Source organism: Meleagris gallopavo, chromosome 4 (assembly GCF_000146605.3).
Source record: "Meleagris gallopavo isolate NT-WF06-2002-E0010 breed Aviagen turkey brand Nicholas breeding stock chromosome 4, Turkey_5.1, whole genome shotgun sequence".
In the NCBI taxonomy this organism is placed as follows: Eukaryota; Metazoa; Chordata; class Aves; order Galliformes; family Phasianidae; genus Meleagris; species Meleagris gallopavo.
In genome coordinates this window covers 51,278,096-51,301,423 of record NC_015014.2, presented here as the reverse complement: position 1 = coordinate 51,301,423, position 23,328 = coordinate 51,278,096, and the positions used below count along the sequence as shown (strand labels likewise).

The following is a 23,328-nucleotide window of genomic DNA, read 5'->3' as shown; positions in this document are numbered from 1 at the left end:
TATTACATTATATTTAAAAAAAAAAAAAAAGTAACAAATATTACTTCCAAGTGAAACTCCAGTCCTCTACTTGTAAATCTAACATGATCTTCCGTTCTATAGGACTAGCATAAGTGTCTGTAATTAGTGTTTCCTGTCTTCTGGCCTGCATACGTTTCCACCCTATAGTGACCAGAAGTGCCAGTAGGGATGATTCATGGCTGTGTCATTGTAACAGACATCTGGAAACACATCTGAATATGATGGGAAGTTCTCTCAGACTTCACTTCCTATACATAAGAAACTCTATATAGTGTTCTGTAAAACAGATCTGTCAATGTTTATTTTAGAACATTCATTCTATAATATATATATACCAGCATGCACACATTTTACATATATATATATAAAATACAAATACATATATGTGTTTGGACATACAGATCTACACAGTAAAATTAGGTCCTACATTAGAATATCAGATGCTTTTCTGTGATTTTCTGGTCTTTCTAGTCAGTAAATTATTTTAAACATATTGTTAAATTATTTCAAATGCATTATTACTGCTGTAGTGCAAGTGCAGTTTAAATTGTAGGAGAATCCTACAGTTTAAGAAACCAAAAGGTTTCTTAATGAAAATCCTACCTGCCTTCACTGTCCTCAGAAAAGTGAATGATCTACTCTCCCACTTTCTAGAATATTCACTGATTTTTGAGTTCAGCAATTTGACTTCTTGAACAACATTTGTATCTGTCATTTTAAATGAATACAAATCTATAATGATCTACATTTGCACAGTCCCAGTGGAAACAGGCCATGTCAGCTATGTTTGCAAAACTTTAAAGTCTTCATCTGGCAACACCCTCTATCTCCAGGCATGTTTTTTAGAAGCTATGAAACCAAACTCCTCCTGTCTTCCCCCCCTTCCCCTCTTTTTTTTTTGTTTTTGTTTTTACTTTCTGATTTCAACTAGCATCTCAAACTCAAATAAGTGAATTTGAAAAATGCTTATGAGTGTGCTGCTATGTTGCTAAAAACAATATTGTTTATATGTATGCGAGCATTTATACACATCTCCACACTCTCTTATGTGTACGCATTCACACACTGTCGAGTACCTTTATGCAGTCTGTTATGAGCTCCATTCCAATTGTTACTACTGAGTAAAAGAGAATCTGAATATAATTTATAAACAATTATAACATAGTTTGCTTAGCTCATGCAGATGTTTGAAAGGAGGCTGTTCAAAACTGCATGACGGTTCTTGGACTGTCTATAACACTGAAACTCCCCAGGCGTTCTGTCCAATGGCCTTTTAAGGACTGTACTTACTGTTTGATTTAATTTAGACAAAATTGCTTAATAAGTAAATGTTTAAATATTAGTTTGCTTAAGTCATGTTTTGAGAATCAGTTGTTCATAGACTGAACATTTCAGTGACATTCAGAATCTTTTCTCTTGCAGCCATTTCGTAGAGTGACGTTTTCTGTTGTGAGTCAGCCTCAGGACCCACATCAAGGGTCATTGCAGAGTTGCTATGACAGCGGTCTGGAGGAGTCAGAAACACCAAGCAGTAAGAGTTCATCAGGGCCAAGACTGGGTGCCCTTCCACTCCCAGAGGACAACTACGAAAGGACTACGCCGGATGGCAGTGTTGGTGAGGCAGAGCATATGGAAAATGGTAGGGGCAAACACAACATTCACACACATAATCTCACTAGCAAATGATTCTAAGTAGACTTTTGAAAGGTCAGTCCAATAAATAAATAAATATATTAAATAGTTAAAATTGTAATTATTTTAAAGATTGTTAAAATACAGATATACAAAATAATGGGACATAACACTACTAATAAACCCAGAATTTTCTTCTCTTTACACAATTTAAAAACTATTCTGCAGAAGCAGTTAAAATCATTTAAAAAGTACCCATAGAGATCTGGGGAAATGGTAATTGAATTAAATTCCTTATTTTCCATTTTAGATAAAAGAACTATATATCCTCTTTTCCTATTCTTTTTTTGTTTGTTTGTTTGTTTGTTTTTACTGTTGTTCAAAAACTACTTAGGAAATTTCCCAGAATGTAATTTGTACAGCATCAGTAAAAAGATAGTAGGATTTTAAATCTCCACTCAAGAGAATTGTCTTTCCCCCAAAATATTGTATAGCTTGTTTCCAAAACAACACTGAGTGTCAAGTCCATTCTTAGTATTTAGTTAAGAAAGATATTCCTTCCCTTTTCTTCACACTTTATTTTGTACAATATTTTTAGAACATCTAATTTAAATTCAGCATCTATTTTTGTAGAAGGGGAAAATGTTGAAACCTTATATACACTCTATTAAATTTTCATCAATTACAAAATAAGTGTAATTTAATTCACAACTTCTGTTTTTCTTTTTATCTAAAAAAATCTAGACTTGAAAAAAATCTTTTGAATTTGAAATATATAAACACTAATTCCTTTTCTGCATTTAACTTATTGGCTGTAATCTAAAATTTGTTGAAGTCAGGCATGGAATTCACTGTGTTTCAATTTGCCCATAAGCAATAAAATAAATTATTGTATGTCAAAATATACAGATTTTTTGCTAGCCAATGAAATAATGGGTTTGCTAATCTAGTTGGAATTGTTGGATATATGGAATAGGGGTGATGTATTCACTGGTATAAGTTGGATGAATGAGTTTGGCTAAACACATTTCAGTTTTTCAGAGGCTAGAGCACTGGTTAATTGTTATTTGCTTTTTCTCTTTCCTGAGATAGACATATTGACCCAATAAAAGTATTTTGCTCTATGTGGTAAGATATTACCAAGTCTAGTAAAAATGACTGAATAATGTCTACAACACTCTATATTTGCTTATAATATGAATTCCCCCAAGAAATGAGTAAATAATAAAAAAGTAAGATGGTATTATCCAGTGAAACATAAGATATGTTAGGTTATATATAAGTGTGTGTGTACATATTCTATTTGGTTGTTTGTATGAATATATATCTTTATATTTCCTTTTTATAATTGAGTGATGAGGAAGAAAGTGATTATTACTAGAAAAAATATCAGAAAAAAGACTAATAGCTGTTACATCTAAATTAGGATTATTATCTTATTGTTTGTTTTGTAGTTAGGTTTTGCGTTAATAACTAAATAATTTTCTCATTCCGGTGGACATAAAGCAGTGTAGTTCATTGGTGGACATTAAATTCAGAGTTTAGAAAGCATGGAGTGCGTCTGAACCAAAAACTGGATAGCCATAATTGAACATAATTTTTAACGTACTCTGTAGCCAATGAAAATAACCACACTGAATTGTAATTGAAAATGGAATTGCTTGAGAGATGTGTAAAACTAAAACAAATCAGTTTATTTAAGTTTTTTTGTTGATGTTGAAACTGACATTGCATTCTAATAGTTGAAGTATTTAAAATAATACTTTAATTTTTTGAAAGATGATCATCATTTTGCTAAGATGAATTTGATTCAGTTTTAAAAATAATATAGATAAAAATATGTAGACATATATAATATTAAATGAATAAGCAATTGAAAACAAAAGTATCATGATGAAAACTGTATGGCAGGACTTGCATATAATAGTCAAGGATTCCTTCTACTTGAACTGAGACCTTTGAAAGGTTGTTGACAGATTATGCTCTATGGACTTCTGGATTTTTCTGTCACATTTTAAAAACTGGATTTCCACAATGGCATTTAATCTGCCACTAGAAATTTGTTACCATTAATCCATAAATAATGACGGAACAGGATAGAATGAATGTATTTTTGTTACTTCATATATGCAGTATCTGACATTGGAGTGAGTTTTCTGTGACTGGATTTTTAAGTCCACTTGTATTTTAACTATTTGAAGCACAATTGTATTGGTTAAATTCTGATAATATAATCTTCAACATTAATGGATAATTCTGACAGAAATAGAATTGGAATTGAAATCTATCTAGTGCTTATTCATCACATTTAATTGAAATCTAGGTAAGATACACTGTTTAGCTTGATTAAGTTTTAATCAGAATTTATACTGGATTTTCCTTCAGATTATCCATGGAAAAGGCACTTTCAAAGCTATCTTAATTTTTAATTATTATTACTTCAGATATTTATCATTTAATTTCAGTTGGTATGATAAACAATATTATTATAACTAGTTGTTTTGCATTTCATTTTGAAATTTGAAAAGATAATTTTCAGCACAGTATGATAACCCCCCAGATATGTTTGATACATTTTTGTACAAGATAAGATAACTAAAAAGACCATAGTTTTTACAGTTAAGACAAATGTAAGAAGGTTAAGTTCACTACGAAAGTAAATATGAAATTCAATTTTCTATTTGCTGTTAAGATGCTTCTTTTTACTTTCTCAGGCAGGATAAAATGCTGTAAAGAAACAGCTGGCAGAGGGGTTACGTTTTTTGAGAATACTCTGTATATTGCCTACCAGCCTATATGACTGTCAGATGTATATTTAAGTTTTGTTCTGATGATTAGCTATGGTGTCAGATGCAGGAAGGAAAAAAAAAAAAAGGAACAGAAGAAAAAAAAATGTTAGCAGATTGACTGTGAAAATTCAGAATGTAAAGATCTTGTTAATTAGTAAAATCTGCAGAACTATAAGTAACTTCTGAGTTAATTTATCCCCTGCCCTTGGAGATTTCCTTACAAAGAATTCTGCTCATATGTGTAGCCTTTTACTCTTATTATGCTTTTAGGATGGCACTATCCTAATGTGAATTTAACAATAATTTTCTCAAGGACATTCTTATTACAATCATATTTGTATTTCAAGAGAAAATACATTACCATGGTAAATGAATTTCTTTGTCTTTTAGTCATAGTGTTCTTTTTATGACAGTGCCTAATGTCCCATATCTCAAAGGAAGAAAAAAACTCCAACACACTAACAAAAACCCTATGAGAGATCTATGGCAGATACTTACCCATGATTCTAACAGTTAATAGTTAGCATGTGCTTTAAAATGTGACTTTCTGAAAGATAACAATAAAAAAGAATCTAAATTATTACAAGCCATAACCCCTCTTCATGGCCTGAATAATATTTTTCAATAGGGAGTTCCTCTGATGGCTATCAAAATTGTTTTTTATTTTGCTTTTTGTACTTCTTTCTCATATTAAGCAGTTTTAGGAACTGTTCCTTTTTATCATTATAAGAAATTAGATGGAAATATTTCATTTTTCTTTTAAAATACTGTGAATATTTATGTTTTCATAATATATAACTTTTATCTGAAATATATATTCCTAGGCTTTTCAGTTTTTGACTATCACATGCATGTATATTTTTTCTTTCCTTTAGCTTCTGCTTTTTGTTCTAATGTAGGGGTAGATGGAGATGAATATTCACCATTTGTGAATATTCACAATACAGGCTTTTATTATTAATTTCTATTATAAATTGCATATATTATGTCTAAACAGAAATTTTCATTCTTCTGTTTCATGCTCATCTATATAGTTTTGCCAAATCTTTCTCATGTTTCTTGCAGCCTTCTTAGAAATATTTGACTATACTTCACTTTTTCAAATTTCTGTATTCTTATTATTTATTTACACGTATAGTGGCCTAATCAGTTTCATCCTTTGTTCCATTTAGCTGGAGTATCTGTTGAAACTGTAGCAGATTTGACTCACATGCTCTTCTCCGGAGATTTATTTCCATGCAATCTTAATTAGATGTTTTCTAAGCCTGATCTCTCTGTTCATGCTAGCTCAGGTATTTCTGCGCAAACGTACCTTCAGTCTGCAGTGTAACATTCTATGCAAGTCTGTATTTCAGTATCAGATATGTAAAGATACTAGAACAGCAGTCATCTCGGTGAAAGAAAGAAAATAAGGGAATGGTTTACAGCTGATACTTTTAAAGGGAAAATGGAGTCAAGAAAGATTAAGGGATATGTCTGAAATCACACAGGAAATAAGGGGCTGAGTTTGAAGAAGAGCTCAGAATTTCAGTGATTCAGTTACTTGACTCCCACTAAGTCAGTGGATAAACTACACTTCAGCTGATACATAAAGAACTAAAGGGCAAGAAAGAGAAGTGCATTATCTAGGTTCTTACAGTTTGGTAATATTCTATATTCATAGTGATGATTTGAGATTTAGACTATAAGCACTGAAGTTCCAGTGTGTAGATAAGTAGTTCATGGTATGTGAGATAATGACTTGAAAATGTTAAAGAAGTTTTCATGATTAATAAATGTACTTTATTTGTAACAGCCATGTCTCACTTTTACTTGAAAGGTAGCATATTTATTCTCTGGATGAAATAGTTAATAGCGTGAAAGAAAGAACCTACTAGTTTACAGAATCCATTTCACTTTAGGATTTTACAGTGATAATAAAAATACAGGTTAACGTTCTTGAAGAATTAAATGTCCTTGCTGACATTAATTGACTGGTCTGATAAAATTTTTTGCAGTCCTGTTCCCTTTTGCAATGTTCTGTTCCCTTGAAAAGTTGAACATGAATAATTCTTTTTTAAAACTGTTTTAAAACATTAATATAAGTAGCACTTTTGAGGGGTTGAGTCAAGTAAGGGTTTTCAATGCAATAATTACATGTTAATCATTATTTTTTTTTTCTATATTATTTCTTACATTTGCTGTTTCTTAAATGTTAATCTGCATGTATGAACCCAAAATATCAGAAAGTATTTCATAAATTATATAATCTACATACATAATAATTATTATCCTTGTTTCTGGTAAATCCTAACCTATAATTATGCACAGAATGATCTCTGGATTCTGTAAACCTAGCAACATACATGGATAATGTTTTGGAACATGTATTTTCTTTGATTGATTATGTCTTGAACCACTTTGTTTTGAAAATGAAGTATTTTGATAAGTTCTGCAACAGGCCATTTTATAAGAGGAAAAGAAAGCAAACCAGTTTCTCAAGCAGAAGACACACTGCAAAGATGTTATACTAGTGTAGCCTTATGTAAGAAAATGAATCTGCTTGGGAAGAACTTGACTGTTTTAGTCTTTGTTCTTTGTTTTTGTTTTTGTTTTTTTCAATCTTTTACCAAGTTCAATTCAATTATTATTTCCCTATGTTTTCCTCCAGAAAGCAGAAGAATTAGAGTAAATGCTAAAGCTAATTTTTATTTTGATTAAATTAAAAATTAACTATTTAGACATAAGGAAAAACTTTTTTTCTCTCAGAGAGTGGTCAGCCATTGGAATGGCCTGCCCAGGGAGGTGGAGGAGTCGCCATCCCTGACAGTGTTTAAGAGACGTCTGGATGAGGAGCTGAGATAGGGTTTAGTGACTTATGATAGCAATGGTAATGGGAGGACGGTTGGACTAGATGATCTTGGAGGTTGTTTCCAACCTTGTGATTCTATGATTCCTTTAAATGATCTTACCTCATATGCCAATAACTTTCCTCACTGATGAAGTGTACACTTTACTAACTAATATGCATAATAATACTTCAAAATTCAAAATTGCCTGATATTCTGTAAGAGTTCCTGTGCATTCTGAAAAGTTATATGAATATACTTGCAAAGAAAATGAGAGAAATGTTTTAATTTTTTTACAAATTGCAAGTGATTATATATGTTTTACATATATTTTAACTTTATTAGGTTAATAGAATAATGTAGAAGGTTAAACTATTCTTCTGAATTACATGGTATTGTGCTATATTTCATCTTATATAATATTCTGTTTACATTCTACTTCATATGCATAATGCTAATCAAAAGACCAACTGTGAGCAGAAATAGGCCAACTGTGAGCAGAAATAACAATCTGAATTAGCCAGAACAGTATATTATGTCCTCTGTCCTTACATTATTATCTTCTGTGGCCATGTGACCATCCACAGAAATACAAACAAAATCAAAGAAGGAATGCATATCTTTTGTTGGAAACCTCCCCCTATACATTTATAGGAAAGCTAACAAAGAATTCTGTTTTTTCTTTTCTTTTCTTTTCCTGAAGAACATTGTTCTTTCTCATGCTATTCCAATGTCATTTTCTCTATTTCCTTTAATACTTCACTGAAGAACAGCATATGGCTCTTTAAAAAAAAAGAAAAAATAAAATTACAAGACTCGTTCTTCTAATCCCAATTTCAGTACTCTAAAAAGAAAATACGTACAGCAAGAAGTGCACTCTGCTCTTAAAGCCAGTGCATTGTTATCAGACACCTTGAACTGCTTTTAACTATAACTTGGCTTTCTCGTAATGCCTTTAAAAAATAAAGTCATATTCAATGATTTGAAATTGGAGAAAGGCTTTACGGTCTTTAGAAAGTGTTCTGGCTGTTATATCTGTTAGGGAGAAGCAGTGAGGGAAGGGTTTATACTCATGCATGTGGGTGTGAGTGAATGCATGTACACATCTTGGTGAGTCAGATCTTTCTGCAAATACTCATGAGATCTAGATAGTTGCACTTATATAACCTACTTCATCTATGAATTTCAAATCCACTAAGAGACATGGGAAAGGACAAATTAAAATGAGAAATGGAGAACGAAATAATCAGAAAGTGAAGTAGGATGTCCAGTGTCATCTTGTGAATTGCTCTAAGAATTAGAGCCCATAACTTTCAGTCCTCAAGGACACCATCTTCCAGTCTACAGTCAAGTTGATACGAGTCTTGCAAAAGACTTAGTGGAGTTAGGCTTTTATCCAAGTCTTCCATGTCAACTACTAGCTCAGGTTGCCTCCCACTGATGCAGACTGCAGAACCTTTTGATTCTCTTGGAGTCTTGAATGTGGATGCAGGAAAAAATGTATTCCAAAATTTAGACCCAAAGAAGAGACATCTGGTTTATGAATGGAATATTTAGCAACCTTTGCATACAGCATAGCCTCTTTCCTGGAAAAAATCAAATGCAGATAGTCTACAGAAATTTATTTTTTCCTCAGTTCAGAGGAGGCCTTTCAGCACAATATATTTTGCCACTTCTCTGTACTTAATGACAATTTCTTCAGTTTCCTGGACAATATTATATCCTTCTGTCCCTCCTAATCAGCAAGTATAATGACAAGCTGAAAGAAGTCCTTTATGGGGAAATAGGGGTATTTCTTCATTTTGTATTTATTCTAAATGTTCTTGCCTATTGGTTACCAACTACTATTCATTTTTTAAAATTATTAATCACATAAAAAGTATTTTTTTTACCATATAATACATGTATAAAATATATATTCTCCTATAAGTTTCATGCTTTAAAAGTTGCGGTAGTTTTTTTGTGTATGAATTGAAGAAATCCAGAGAAAAATCCTGCAATCCAATTAAAAAAAAAAATAAAAATCAAGTATTAATTATTTTATTGCTGTCCAGAACAAAAATCTGACATTGTTTTTAAAATGTTTTACCTGGACTGAAGGGACAAGACTGTATCTAATTGGTCATAGAACTGAATTTAAATAAATCATAACATTCACAAAGATTTGTGCTTAAAAAGCAACATTCAAATTCAAATCTCAAATGGAATGGGTTTATGTATAAATTACATTATAAGCTAAACCTTGTTATATTAAGATTTCATTTCTGGTAATAGCAGAGAGCAAGTACACAGAACAGATAAGCGTGACCCTGATTTATTGATAAATATTAGTATAGCAGTTTCTTAGACAGTTTGATTTGCATACCTAATATGTTTCTTACTCAGTTCTCTTAGATTTTTAATTAAATTCTCTCTTAATTTGTGTTAAAGATTTGTAAAGCGACAAAAAATACAAAAATGTATAGAAATGAATCAATTTTCCTTTTCTTTTAAAATCCAGAACAGTATGATATGTGACATTTGGAGTTCTGAAATTCCTATTTAACAGAAAGTAATTGCTTTTCAAGAAAAATATCCATTCTTTAAGGACCAGAGGATTTCAGAGGCAGTATAATGTAAATTTAGACATTTAGGTATGGCTGAATATTACTATCACATCACCTACATCTGCTTTGGTTGAGTACCTAGAAAAAGAATGATAGCATATGCTAGAAGAAAATTAGTATTAGGAACTTTGAGAAATTATAGAAATTTATTAGTATAAAAATTTAAAATAAAATTCCAGAGAAGAACGATCTGATATTGGCAAGTAGCAACAGCAACAGAAAGGAGTTTAGGTTCAAGCATAATTCAAACAACATTTGTTGTGTAATTTGTTTTGTTTTGTTTTTACTTTGGAATGGAGTATTGAATTCTAATGATACTAATTGTAAACCTTATATAACTGTTAATTTGAAACATGCTGCTAGAAATAAATGAACATTAATCACTCATCCATTCATGTTTAAAAGATCTGCCCATTCTCACAGTGCTTTTAAGAATTATGGAAAGGAAAACATATCTCAGTAAGTAATAACAGAAAATGTATACTGGGATAGGTGATTCAAAACTATTTCTTTATGTGATATAAAATGACTGAAATTAAGGCACAAGCATGAATATCTGTTTGGATGAAAGAAGTAAAATGTAAAGGCAGTAACAGAAGAACTATGTTTATAGAGTTAATTTATTTTGCTAGTTCTTTGGTTGCTCTTGCAGCTAAACATACTGGCTTTCCCAACTTGCTTGTCTTAACCTGTTTTTTGCTATATCTAAGGAACAAATCAACCCTAAAGAGCCCCGAGGGGGTGCTTGTTCTTTTACTAAGCAATCTGTATTATTTCATCAACAAGGAAGGGAAAATCAAAGTGCATCATATCTAAAATCACATGTAAACAAGCCATTGGACGAGCTTGTACCAAAGTGTTTTCTTTTCCTTTGTTTTTTCTTGTTCTATGGGTTTATGACTGACTTATTTTCTTGACTGATGGATTTATTTTATTTTATTTTATTTTATTTTATTTTATTTTATTTTATTTTATTTTTTGTACAAGACAGATTTGTCTTATAAAGACCAATAGTGTCCATAGAGGAAATCTTGAAAAAGGCTTTTTAAATAGAATCTGAAGAAGCTGAAAACTGTGTGGTACTTTTGTCTTGCAGTCACACTACCTTTAAAGTGTTCCAAATGTACTGTATGTTAATTGTTTTATTATGTAGCGGCTATTTACTTGCAGTTAACTCACATTGCTTTTGAAGAAGAGAAAGGGTCCCCTTTTGGGGAAGTGCAGTGGCATTTACATTATTAAAAGATGCTGAAGTAACATTTCAATGGAATTTGACATTGCAAGCTGTTACTACAAATTGAAGGCAAAGATATCTGATGTAATTTCACATTCCACTGCTGTCAGCTTACAGCAGTCTTCTTTTCTCTACATGGTGAATAGAAACGATTTTGTTTCAACAGAATATTTGAAAAATAACTTAAGCATATATCATATACTACTTTATTTATATCTTTCAATGTTTAATTATTTTAGCAGTGACAATCATTTCGTGCTGCTGAATTACATAATCTGCGCTACCATAATTTTATACTTCATCTATTGCAATAGTAATGCAGGGATTATTGTGATATGCCAGTAAACTTGACAGCTCTGGGTATGTGTTTGTTTCTCATAAACAGCCACAGTTCAAATATATGAGAGTAATAAAATAGCATTTTTTTTCATGATGAGAGGTAGAAAGCAAGAGACAGAGGTGTAACCATGAATGACATTACATGAGCTGATTTTTAAAATGAAAGATATTTATGTTGTTTTTCAGGATGTCTGATCCAATGCCCCATAACATGGTTATATTCAGTGTCATTTTATTACTACATTAAGATTTGTTTTAAAAAAATATCAAAACCAAATGTTTTTGTGCTTACTGAAAATTTGTAATTGCATGATGATAGAAATATCATTATGGTTTGTAAATGTACAAGAAAATATTTAAACTATCCCGAAGCACTGGAAAGTAGCATTGAGTAATCCATCTGACAGTATCCAAGGAGTCTGCTTAGTGTGACTTGCAAATATTACAAACTCTGCTGGGATCCTATTTCTAACGTGTTGATGTATAGAAGTGTGGTGGACTGGCAGAGGAAAGATACAATGTGAGCTTTGGTTCTACTCTTAGAATGCTCTGGCCAGCACTGAGATTTAAACAATTACCATAGGCTCAAATAAATCTGAAAAAAAAACAAAAACAACAACAACAACAACAACAAAAAAAAACCCAGCATTTAACAATTTTGCCATTTTCTGTTATCCCTCCCTGCTATTTCAAAAAAGAGAGACAAATAATCTATTCTACCTATAGTTCTCTATATAGATGATACCAAAGTTGGAGGAGAAGTCAAATTTTAATCTGTACCAAAATGTCTTCTGTGTGTGATTTGATCTGAGAGGCTCAACAGTGTTCAGAGGACATCAGTAAGATTGAGGAAACCCCCGTGGCTCACTGAGACTTGCAATAAAAGTGCCTGTTTTAATGTTTCTGCTGTTTTCACTAGCATATTCTCAGAGAAGAGAGAATCCTCACCTCAAAATCTGGTCTCAAAATCTTCAATATCTTGAGCATTGAGAGCATTGAGAGGGATTTCTGGGACTCATCTTCCTCTACTAATCTTGAAAAGATTAATCATTTACAGCAATTAAGCCACAAACTCTTGTAGCGAGTCTAAATCTGAGTTATTTTTACTTTTCCACATCCCACATAAGACTAAAATTTCCTTTACACAGTACTACAATAATCACTTCTTTTTCAGAGGGAACTATGGGCTGCACAAGGGATGAAGTATTTAAGCACACAGTGTTTCTAAATTTCAACTGTAAGGAGCTAGATTAAAACTTCATCCACACTGCTGTAACAACTGTGTGAAGAAGGAAATTACACTCACTAGAAACAGCTAAATGTAGTTCCATCCTTAAAGGCATACAGGCCTTATATTTTGCAGCAATTCTTCTCTTATACTTTATGCTGAGACAATAAAAACAGCTTACGTAGAATCTATTCTACTAGGGTAGACATTATTGATGGGTAACAGGTCACTATGTTATAACTAAAACTGTTGGTTTAGAATTATAGAATTATAGGAAATAGCTAAAGCTGTTATTTTTTAATATTTATTTGTTTATGGACACTTTGATCCAAATACCAGTTGTGTGCTAGAACACATGAAACTGTAAATCCTCCAGGTGCTGAGCTCCTTGTATATAACAGAATCTTAATGTCAGAGGCCATGGTAAGCCTCCATCTAAAATAAGCAACATCCAAACAAAAACAAACACAAAACCACAGACCAAAACAAAACCCAACAGAACATCAAGCAATAGATTGACCTCAGTAGAGCATATAAGCAATATAAGGTTGTGATAGTTTTTATTTACCTTCCTATGTCTCATTCCTAACACATTTCTCATTACTCTTGGAGCTGTGACTTTAGCAAAAATAACAATGTTTTTGTAAACTGACACTTCTGTAAGCCCTAGAAGACACTCCTATAGGAAGTATGGAAGAAGTTCATTGAGGTGAAAAGTAAACATTACTACATTTAGATATTGTCTTGCTATAAAACAAGGTCATGATCAATAGCAAAATATTGTTTATATTTCTTTCTTCCAACAGCAATCATAGTCTTAGCTCTGTACACAACCAGTTCTGGAATGGCATGACTTCTTTTCCTATAGCATTACTCAAAATGCTCCTAAGCTCAGTGACAGCTGTGATTAATTGTGTTATGAAAAATCTGGCAAAAAAAAATGCAATGGATATGCCTTTAAGACTTGAGAAAAATAGATATGCTAGGATACTCTCTATTATTTTGAAGGAAAATTTTGAGAGGACTGTTTATTTCATGTTTTTTTCTCTCAGCTTTTCTGCTGTTAAGTTATATGAAAGTTGTAGTGTATTTTCTAGTTTCTGAAATCTGAACTTAGACTGAAATCTTTGCAATTACTACTCAAGTAAAGAAAATTATTTTTTATCGCTTTAGTAGAGATTTCTTCCTACCTTCCTTTGATGAAGGTAGAAAACTAAAATAGAAATGATTTTATAGCTTTTATTTGAATAATAATTGGTAAGCAGCTTTTTACAGAAAAAAAAGTTGGAAAAAAAGTTGTTTCATGTGTTGCTTGGATTATGCTGTTTGTATTCTGACTATTCTCACTATTCAGACAATCTCTATATTCATTGGGTTTTCCAAGCATGTAACTGCAAACAAAGGCAAGAAACCCAAACCTAAACAACAACAATAACAAAAAAAACAGAAGCTGAGGGAAAGGATATTCAGTGACGTGATATGGCACCAAGTATTCATTTTCATCAGTAAATATATTCCACCATAAATGAGAGAAGTGTATTAAATAAGCTAAACTATGCATGCCCATCATGTTGATTTTAGAATGGAAATGGCGATGCTTGATTCAGGTGGAGTTATTTCGACCCTTTCCAAGATTAGCTGTTTTTTTCTTTTGTTGTTGTTGTTCTGTTTTGTTTTTCCCTCAAAAGTTTTAATATTGACAAATATATCTACTGTCTGGGAGTATGTTGGAAATAGTGTGGAAAGTTTACAAAGCTTCCACTACTCCACTGGCTGTGTGAAAGACCTTTTGTAATTTTGACTCCAAACTTGCTCATAATATAGTAGTTTTCAGGAGAATTTGGATGTGTTTCTGTCTTAGGTATCTAAAGGATATAGTTTTTGAACAGTAGCATTTTCTAGTAAGGTATACCGTAAGAATGCTATTGATTCTAATGTAACACGATTATTTTGCTGAATGATTTGGTAGGCTTAAGGAATAATTACCCTTCTGTTATACACGAATAATAGCTAATACTAGTAACATAACGTTAAATTATCCTTGTATGTGTTTAAATTTTTTTTTCAGCTTTTTGATTAAAAATGATAGTATATTCTATGGTAATTTTCAAGTTCAAAACAAGAAGCAATACGACAAATTGTGTATTTGTGAAGATACCTGTTAGTAGTACTGAAAAGCAGATTGATATTTCAGTTTGGGTTTTCAAAAAGTTTAAAAATTCTCTGTTTTCTGAAGACCTTTCAGAAACATATTAGCCAACACAGCTGCAGCTTTTTAATTTTTGTAATTGTAAAAAGGAATGAAGAAACTTGCAGCAGATAATTATATGACATATATAACCATTGAATAACCATTAATGTGAAAATAACTTCAACAAAAGTAACTTTCCAGCATTAATTATAATAAATGAGATTCTTTAGTTGGAGAGAATGTAAAGGGCATTTTATATTTATACTTAAAGTTTTTTTCTTCTTACACTTTAAAGTGCAATAAATCTAGCTTTTTAAATTGTTTGTTGCATTCAATTGAAGGTTAAATTCAACTAGCTAAGAATAATTATAATAGGAGAAAAATTACATTAAATGTTTCATTATACAATTTTTAAAAGAAGATTGATTTTAATGGTTTCAAGTACATAGATAATTCAGTGTACATGGCAGTGTTTCTCTATACTTTCTGATCTGTTGAATTGTTTTCCTTGAGTTGATCTGTTGAAGTGTTTTCCTTGAGTTGATCTGTTGAAGTGTTTTCCTTTAGTGTCAAAGAGTCTGATTCTAGAAGGTCATGCACGCTTTCCTTCTTAGTGCATTTATGAACCTTTCAGTCGTAATTTCATTTTTATGGAAGATTTCTTGTGCTTACAGACCTAGTGAAAGTCTTAGAACTATTTTCTAGTAGATGAAATCCCAGTGATTCCTTTATGTATAAATATATATTTTTTACTTTAAAACACTGGCTTAAAAGATTTTCCTGTACTCAAGGTAATATTTTATTCTGATCTATTCATAGGCTAATTTTTAAGCTTACATCAGGAAGGTGGATACAAAGAGAGAGAGAGAGAGAAGGACTTTCATTGCAAGAAACTTGAATTTTTAGGAAATATTTGCATTCTAAAAGTGTGTGTGTAGTTCTTTTTTTGTTGTGTTTTTTTTTTCCCCTGGGAAAATTACAGAAGATTTGTTTCAGTCAAACTTGATTTAAATCATAGGTTTCTTTATAAATGAATTCTATGCATGAAACAGAATATTTCATCTTGATATTGCAGGCAATAATATCCCACAGCATATTTCTCTATAATCTTAGCTCATTTGTATATGCTGTATATGTTGAGATTGTAAGAGTTTCCAAATCTTTCCATTTTTTCCCTTCTTTTACATTCAGTTTCACTACTAATGGGAACTGTTTTTAATGCTTTTATGTTCTTTATAATTTTTGGAGTTAATTTTACATTGTATAATGACTTTGAAAGTTTTTTGTTTGTTTTTTTTTCCTTTATTTTAAAATTATATGAAAAAAATGGAGAGGAAATCCAATCAATTTATAATATATTGCTTTTCTTTGGAAGAACGTTATTTTTTTAATTTCTAGGTTACTCTTGATAGTTGTATAGGTTTAGAAATCCCTTGGGCTTTTTTTTTTTTCTATCCTTTTTCTATAAGTGTTTTTTTTTAGTCAATAGTTGATTATACTAATATTAAAGGAAATTATTTGACTTTGAGTATAATAAATGTCAAAATTCTTATGTCTCTTGTGGGTGTTACCATCGTCTCATGATGATCATATATCATACCTTACTGACCTTGCAAGGGTACAAATATAAAGCAGAAGAACATGCTGTAGGAGAAATATTATCACTAGTTGGTGAGTTCCTGTTTTTTAGTAAAATGTCATGCAAACTATTAATACCAGATGTAGACATATGTAAAAATAAAATTCCAAGGTGTTTTTTTTTTCCCTTAGTGTGCTCAGGGAAAACAAAACAAAACAAAAAAAAACAGAGCAAGAACTAACATAGGATAATAATTTTTCCTTTGTAATTATCCAAACAAAATCTATCATGAAAAGATTACACAGATGATCTAGTATATGACCTAATTCTTTGATTTCCTGGGTTGTTCCCTGCAGTAGCATACGCGTAGCAACATGCAAAATGAATATAGATATTTGCCACTTAGGTCTCCAAACAATACAGGACCAGTTGTTACATGTATAAGGATCATATAAAAAAATAGGCTCCCCAGGGTGCCTATGGTTGAGTTGAGGTGGTTGAGTGACCATCCCTGGATGCGTTTAAAAACCGTTTGAATGCGGTGCTCAGGGAAATGATTTAGCAGAGGGTTGTTAGAGTTAAGGTGGTATGGTTAGGTTGTGGTTGGAATCGATGATCTTTAAGGTCTTTTCCAACCTGAACGATTCTACGATTCTATGATTCCAGTAGTCTTGGTGCCTGAATCACCTCCCTGCAGAGCCTGTATTAGTGCCCATCCACCTTCTCATCAAATAACCTGTTCCTAACACCCAATCTGAGCCTCTTCTGATACAGCTCCATGCTGTTCTCTGATCCTGTCACTATCACCAGAGTGCAGAGCTCAGAGCTGCCCCTCCACTCCCTGTGGGGAGCTACAGCCACCATGAGAACTTCCCTCAGTCTCCTCTGCTCTGGGCTGAATAAACCAAGTGACCTCAGTCACTCCTCATATGTACTGCTTTCTAGGACCTTCACCATCTTCATAGCCTTTCTTTGGATGCTCTCTAATAGTTTTATGTCCTCTTACATTGTGGCATTCATACTGTACTCACCAGCAAACAGACATTACGGTATAACATTGCTTTTACAAATAGCTTGTAATTTATCACCTTCATAACTTTTCTTCATCTTTTTATTGTCCACTGTAAAATGGAGTGTTCACTCTTCATTTTACAAAGATTAATTTTGTTTTAAAATTTAATATGTATTCTTAATTTCAATAATTTTTTATTTTTATGTAGCATAAGGGAATTATTTATGAAGGAAAGAAAAGACAGGAAAACAGATCTTGTTCTTGACTTTTTTTTAAATTTTTTATTCAAAGAGTGTTTTACAGGCCTGTTTGTTTAAGATATTTAGTTCAGAATATATTTGTAAAGGTCAGGGGATATTGTTGTTTGCCTCTTTATATATAGATATATGTATATACATTTGATTATATATATATTTGTAATGAAATAATAGAGCTTACTCTTAACATGGCTAGTTTTCATTTTCAATATAATTCACAAGTCAAATCATGTTGGAATGAGTATTCCTAAAACATATAGAATGGATTTATTTTGTGCTGCATAGTTTTGCTCAAGGAAAAACAACAACATTCCTCTAAAATGATTATCTCTGAGATTTATTTTTTCATAAAATACAGACTGTAGGGACAGGAAGAAGCCTCCCACTTATCACTCTCACAGACAACTTAGTCATACATTTCCCTGTATAGATTGGTTTAGCTCCAAATTTACATTGCTAACATAAAAAGAAAACCATATTCTACATGCCTCACATGAGGTAGACAGAAACTAAAGGTATTAAAATGAAAACTGATTGTGTAGCCACTTCATTCTTTTTTGTCCTTATGACTTTAGTCCTTTCAATTTCTGGGATATGAAATGTAACAGATGTTTAAGTGCAAAATGTTTTGGTTGTTGTTGAGCAATGGGTGCACCCTGGAGCCAGACCAGGATGCCCAGTGGGGAAAAGCTGCTACCATGATGGCACGAAGAAAGGGTCATCTGCAGGATGGGCTGTGCCAGGCCACAAATTGGACATGTCTCGCCTAGATGATCTCCAGATGACTACAATCACAATCACAATTCTGTGATTGTGTGAGACAACTTCTAAAAAATGGACAAATAGACTTCCTACTGAAATATGAGTCAGATTTAAGACACATTGTACAATAGTAAGGAAAAGAATATGAAATTGAGATGGGTCTTCCTGAGCATTAATACTGGATTTCTTAAAAGTCAGTCACTGCAGATAATATCTATGAGAACTGCTAAGTCATGGCCTGAACCACTGATTGATCACCTGGGGAAAGGACCCGGTCAGCCCTGGGAACACAGGTGAAGGTAATTCACCTGTATGAGCAGAAGGTGTGGAGCCAGGCTCCACCTCTCTTAGACTCATTGAAGGGCTGACTGCCACTGGGGAAGGATCTCTTTTTGGTGACGTCTACTTGGGGTAGCTTTTTCTTGTGACTCTAGAATCTTCTGATACAGGTGAGCAATCTTTCCTTAGTTTATACTATCTTTCTGTCAAGCCAGTCCTTCTGTCATTATACCTCTGTTGTAATGCTTTTCCCATTGTATTGATCTGTCTAATTTCTACATAATGACATGTACATTTCAGACATGGAGGGTGAACAGCTTCTAGGATGGGAACTAGAGCTAGTGGAAGTCTCAAGAAAATAGACAGTTATCTATATAGTCTGCTTTTCAGGCATTCATCAGGAAACTTGGAGCTTTGTGTTTTGTGAAGGTAGTTCTAAAGAGATAGGAGAGATAGAATCAAGCTTATGTGCTTTATAAGCTGTTCAGAAGTAGACGATATGGATGCACCCACAGTGTCTCAATTTTTTGAGCTTATACTTTTAAGCTGATGTGGAGAGGGATGGTTTCTTTCGTTTGGGGAAAAAGAAAATTTCATTTTTTTCTTTATAGTAAGTACATGGTGTTTTATGTTGATGGTGTTGGTTTTTGCTTGTTTGCTTTTACAAGGGGAGTAGAGCTATTTGAAGTATATTCAAGCTCCATTTCTTCTTTTATGGGAAGCATTAGGGTTGGATGAAGCATCTCTGCACTTGAAGGTGTGATATAACGCAAAAGGAATGAAAATTTAATTAACTCATAAGAAAAATCTTGCAAAAATATAATTATTGTATAGATGAAGGGAATCCTGGTATCTGAACTGCACATTCAGAGGCTTCTGTAACTTTAGTATGCAGGATTTTATAGGAATGTTGAAAGATTTCACAAGTTCCACAGCAGAACCACGTAATGATTTCTTCAAGGAAGAAGGCTAAAGATATAAGCATATTTTTTTTAAATCAACTATAAATGTCATGATGACTTAGCATTCTTTTCCTGTCCCTAAAGAATATTTTTCTGATGTTCGTCTCAAACCATAAAATACCTGCTAAAAATCTATGCTGAAAGATAGGATCAACAAAATAGAAACTACTGCTGAACAGAGGAGCTTCCTTTTCCTTGCAGAATAAGTTACTAGATTTCTGTGGTATGCGAAAGGACTGATCATATAATCCTATGTAATCTCCAAGGTTGCATTTCAATGAAGCAGATGCTGTACAGAGGTATTTCTAAAGTTAGTGAAGAATCTTTTATTCTTCAGTTATTTGGCTACATCTATAATTTAACTTAATTTAAATTTTGCATGCTTTTGTAGTATACTTTTGTATGATTTGTAAAGTGAAGAGTACTTTGTACTTTAAAGTCGGAAGTGAACAACAGTTCTATGTCATTTTGTAGTTTATCAGTTCTAGCTTATCTTCAGTGTGGCTAATGGGGAAGGAGAGCACTGCAGAAGTTAATATACTTTTAAAAGATTTATTGTTCCTTTCAAATAGTGTAGTAGGACATTTTTAGTCAGTGATGCTCGTTGAACAGAAAATAAAGCTTTTAAACATGAAATCAACTGCAAAGGCTTAAGGCAACCAAATAAGGCACCTAAAGAATGATAGAGAAGACATTTGATCACTCTTAATGTTCAGTATCTTTATATTTGTACCAAACCGCAGATATGGTGGTCTGCTTTCTGATGGTGCCACTTATGAAAAGTCACTCAATTCATTGTCTGAAGTAGTTCAAAGCAATGACTCATGTTCTATACTCCTTACATTGTCCCCAGTGTATGAACTTATCTACATGTATAATGCAGACCATACTGCAAAGTATGTATCAGTTATAGGTGGGCCTTCATTTTAAACAACGTAAAATGTGAAAAACAAGGATTTAGATTCATTCTGGTTAAAGGCCAAGTGGAAATGCACTCTTCATATTCTTGTTATTTTGTGGCATTATCATAATGTGGCGAAGGTTCATGAGATAACTGTTAAAAGATGTGAGTTAAATTATATTAAAAAAACTAAAATAAAATGCTGTCCATGAAAGAAAAGCTACAGTGGTGCGTACAATATTACACCTGTGGGGTGTAGTCAGTGCACCAGAGGGATGGGATACCATTCAGAGAAACATAGATAGGCTTGAACAGTGAGCCCAGGTGAACCTCATGATGTTCAACAAATCCAAGTGTAAGTTCTTGCACCTGGGTCAAGGCAACACCCATTATCAATACAAACTGGGGGATGAAAGGATTGAGTGCAGCCCTGCTGAAAAAGACCTAGGGGCAATGTAGATAGCAAGCTGGACATGAGCCAGCAATGAGCCCTTCCAGATCAGAAAGCTGACTGTATCCTGGGCTGCATGAAAAGATGCATCACCCGCAGGTTGAGAGAGGTGATCCTGCCCCTTTACTCTGTGCTGGTGAGGCTTCACCTGAAGTACTGTGTCCAGATGTGGAGTCCTCTGTACAGGAGCACTGTTGGAGTGCATCCAGAGGAGGACCACAGAAATGATCCATGGAATGGAACACCTTTCCTTTGAGGATGGGCTGAGAGAAGTGCAATAATTCATCCTGAAGAAGGCTGTGAGGTGACCTGATAGTGGCCTTTCAGTATCTAAAGGAGAGCTACAGGAAAGAAGGGAACAGACTCTTTAGCAGAATCTATGACAATAGAACAAGGAGAAATGGCTTCAAGCTCAGGAAGTGTAGGTTTAGAATAGATGTATGGAAAAAATCTTTTCTACTGAGGGTGATGAGGCACTGGAACAGGTTACCTAGTGTTATGGCTGATGTCCCATCCCTGGAGACTTTCAAGATGAGGCTGGATAAGGCCCTGGGCAACCTCATTTAGTTGTGATGTCCCTGTTCATTGCAGGGGAATTGGACTAGATGGCCTTCAGAAGTCTCTTCCAACTAAGGATTTTATAATTCTATAAATACATAAAGAACAGAGTTACCAACTGGAAGGAGAGATGACAGCAAAAGGTACTGCAGGTCTTTTTAGCATCTTCCCGAAGTAAATTAAATGATACTTGCATGGAGAGAGCTTATAGTCTCATTCATAGGGCATCTGCTCCTTGCTGTGGTGACAAACTAGTTACCTTTATTCGTTTTGGAAAATTATCTGCATAACAAGCTATGCATCTCTTCTAGTCTTTCCTAATGTTAAACTAAGATCAGTATGAGTTACAAAGAAACAATAGTGTTGCTATGAAGTATGAAACAGGTATTATGTTTCAAGATCATACAGTATTAGCAGCTGTTCTTCTACTTACGGAAGACATTCAAAAGCACATAATGTCCTGAATTTGTTTGTTTTGCTCTCAAACTACTTAATATGCTTTTATGGAAGTCTTTATATCTGTGTGCACGAGATTTTTTTTTTTTCCTTCTGATGTTTTTCTGTGATTAGTGATATGTTTACACTATACCATACAGTACAGAGATTTTTAATGTTTAGTAGTTAGTAATCATGAAAATATGAAGATAATCAATGGTGGCCTATTACTTAATGTTAGTTTTTCACAAGGCTGTTGCTTATATTGGAGAATCAGACTATTAGGTGAATTCTTTTTCACCTGTAATTTGAACTATTTGGGTCTCTTCCTGGTGTAAATAAGGTTCTATTTCTGTAGATATGTTTGTAAATTGTTTAGATATTCTCAAATTCAAACTCAAGTCTTTATAAAGGAGTAATATAGACTTTGTTGTGCAGTTGCTGAAGGCTTTCTGTTCTGTAATTGCTCAGGTTTCTTCTGCTGGATGCATTACAGGGTGAAATAATACAGATAAGCTGTGTGAATCAATATAAAATGAGTTTGAAAAGCTTCTATTCATACCAGTAATTTGACTGCTTTTTAGTCATACTGTTAGCAGTGCTTCAATCTCTTTTAAGACAGTCAATTTTTTTAATCATCAAGTAACTGTTCAGCCATACATACCTGTTCTCGTCGGATTTTTTATTGCTGTTTGTATTCACTGGTGTTAAATTTGTGTTCAAATTATTTAAATAAACTATTTAACAATTACAATAACAACAACTTAAATTTAACCAAGATATGACTGTACTGATAAGTGAAATTTAAATTCATTTCAGTATTAAATGGTAATTTTTATGTGGCTTAAACAACTTCTTTCCTCATTAGACTTATGCTGATTTAACAGTATCAGGTTGATGAGATTCAGAGTGATTCACTATTTCCTTTGGCTTTGTGCCTGAGTCTAGTCAGCCAAGACTAGACTTCGAAGTTTAGAATGTCATGCCAAATGTGACTAAGCTTATACTGTGAGGCTAGAAGTCATTAAAGTTTTTTCATATCTTCAGTTAATGCAGACAAGCTCTATTTTTCAGGGAAACATAAAGACCCCTTTTTCCTCTGCATTTGCCTCCATTTGCTGAAAGGAATCTATTATTTACTGATGAAGATATGTGTTATTATTGTGGTTTTCTGAACTAACAGAAGCCAGTTAATTGATTGTGTGATGTTTATAGGTTGCATATTGCTGCTGGCATCCCTCCCTGACACAGCCTCCCCCCTTCC

General features: G+C 33.0%; 1 protein-coding gene across 1 annotated transcript in view; it reads left to right on the top strand.

The window, feature by feature from the left end:
• The window catches only part of PCDH7 (protocadherin 7), a 265,627-nt gene that overhangs the window by 130,224 nt on the left and 112,075 nt on the right, over nucleotides 1-23,328 (top strand). The window contains exon 3 of the mRNA XM_019615150.1: nucleotides 1,444-1,660. Within this exon, the coding sequence (XP_019470695.1) occupies nucleotides 1,444-1,660 (217 nt within the window). The remainder of the gene's footprint in view (nucleotides 1-1,443; nucleotides 1,661-23,328) is intronic.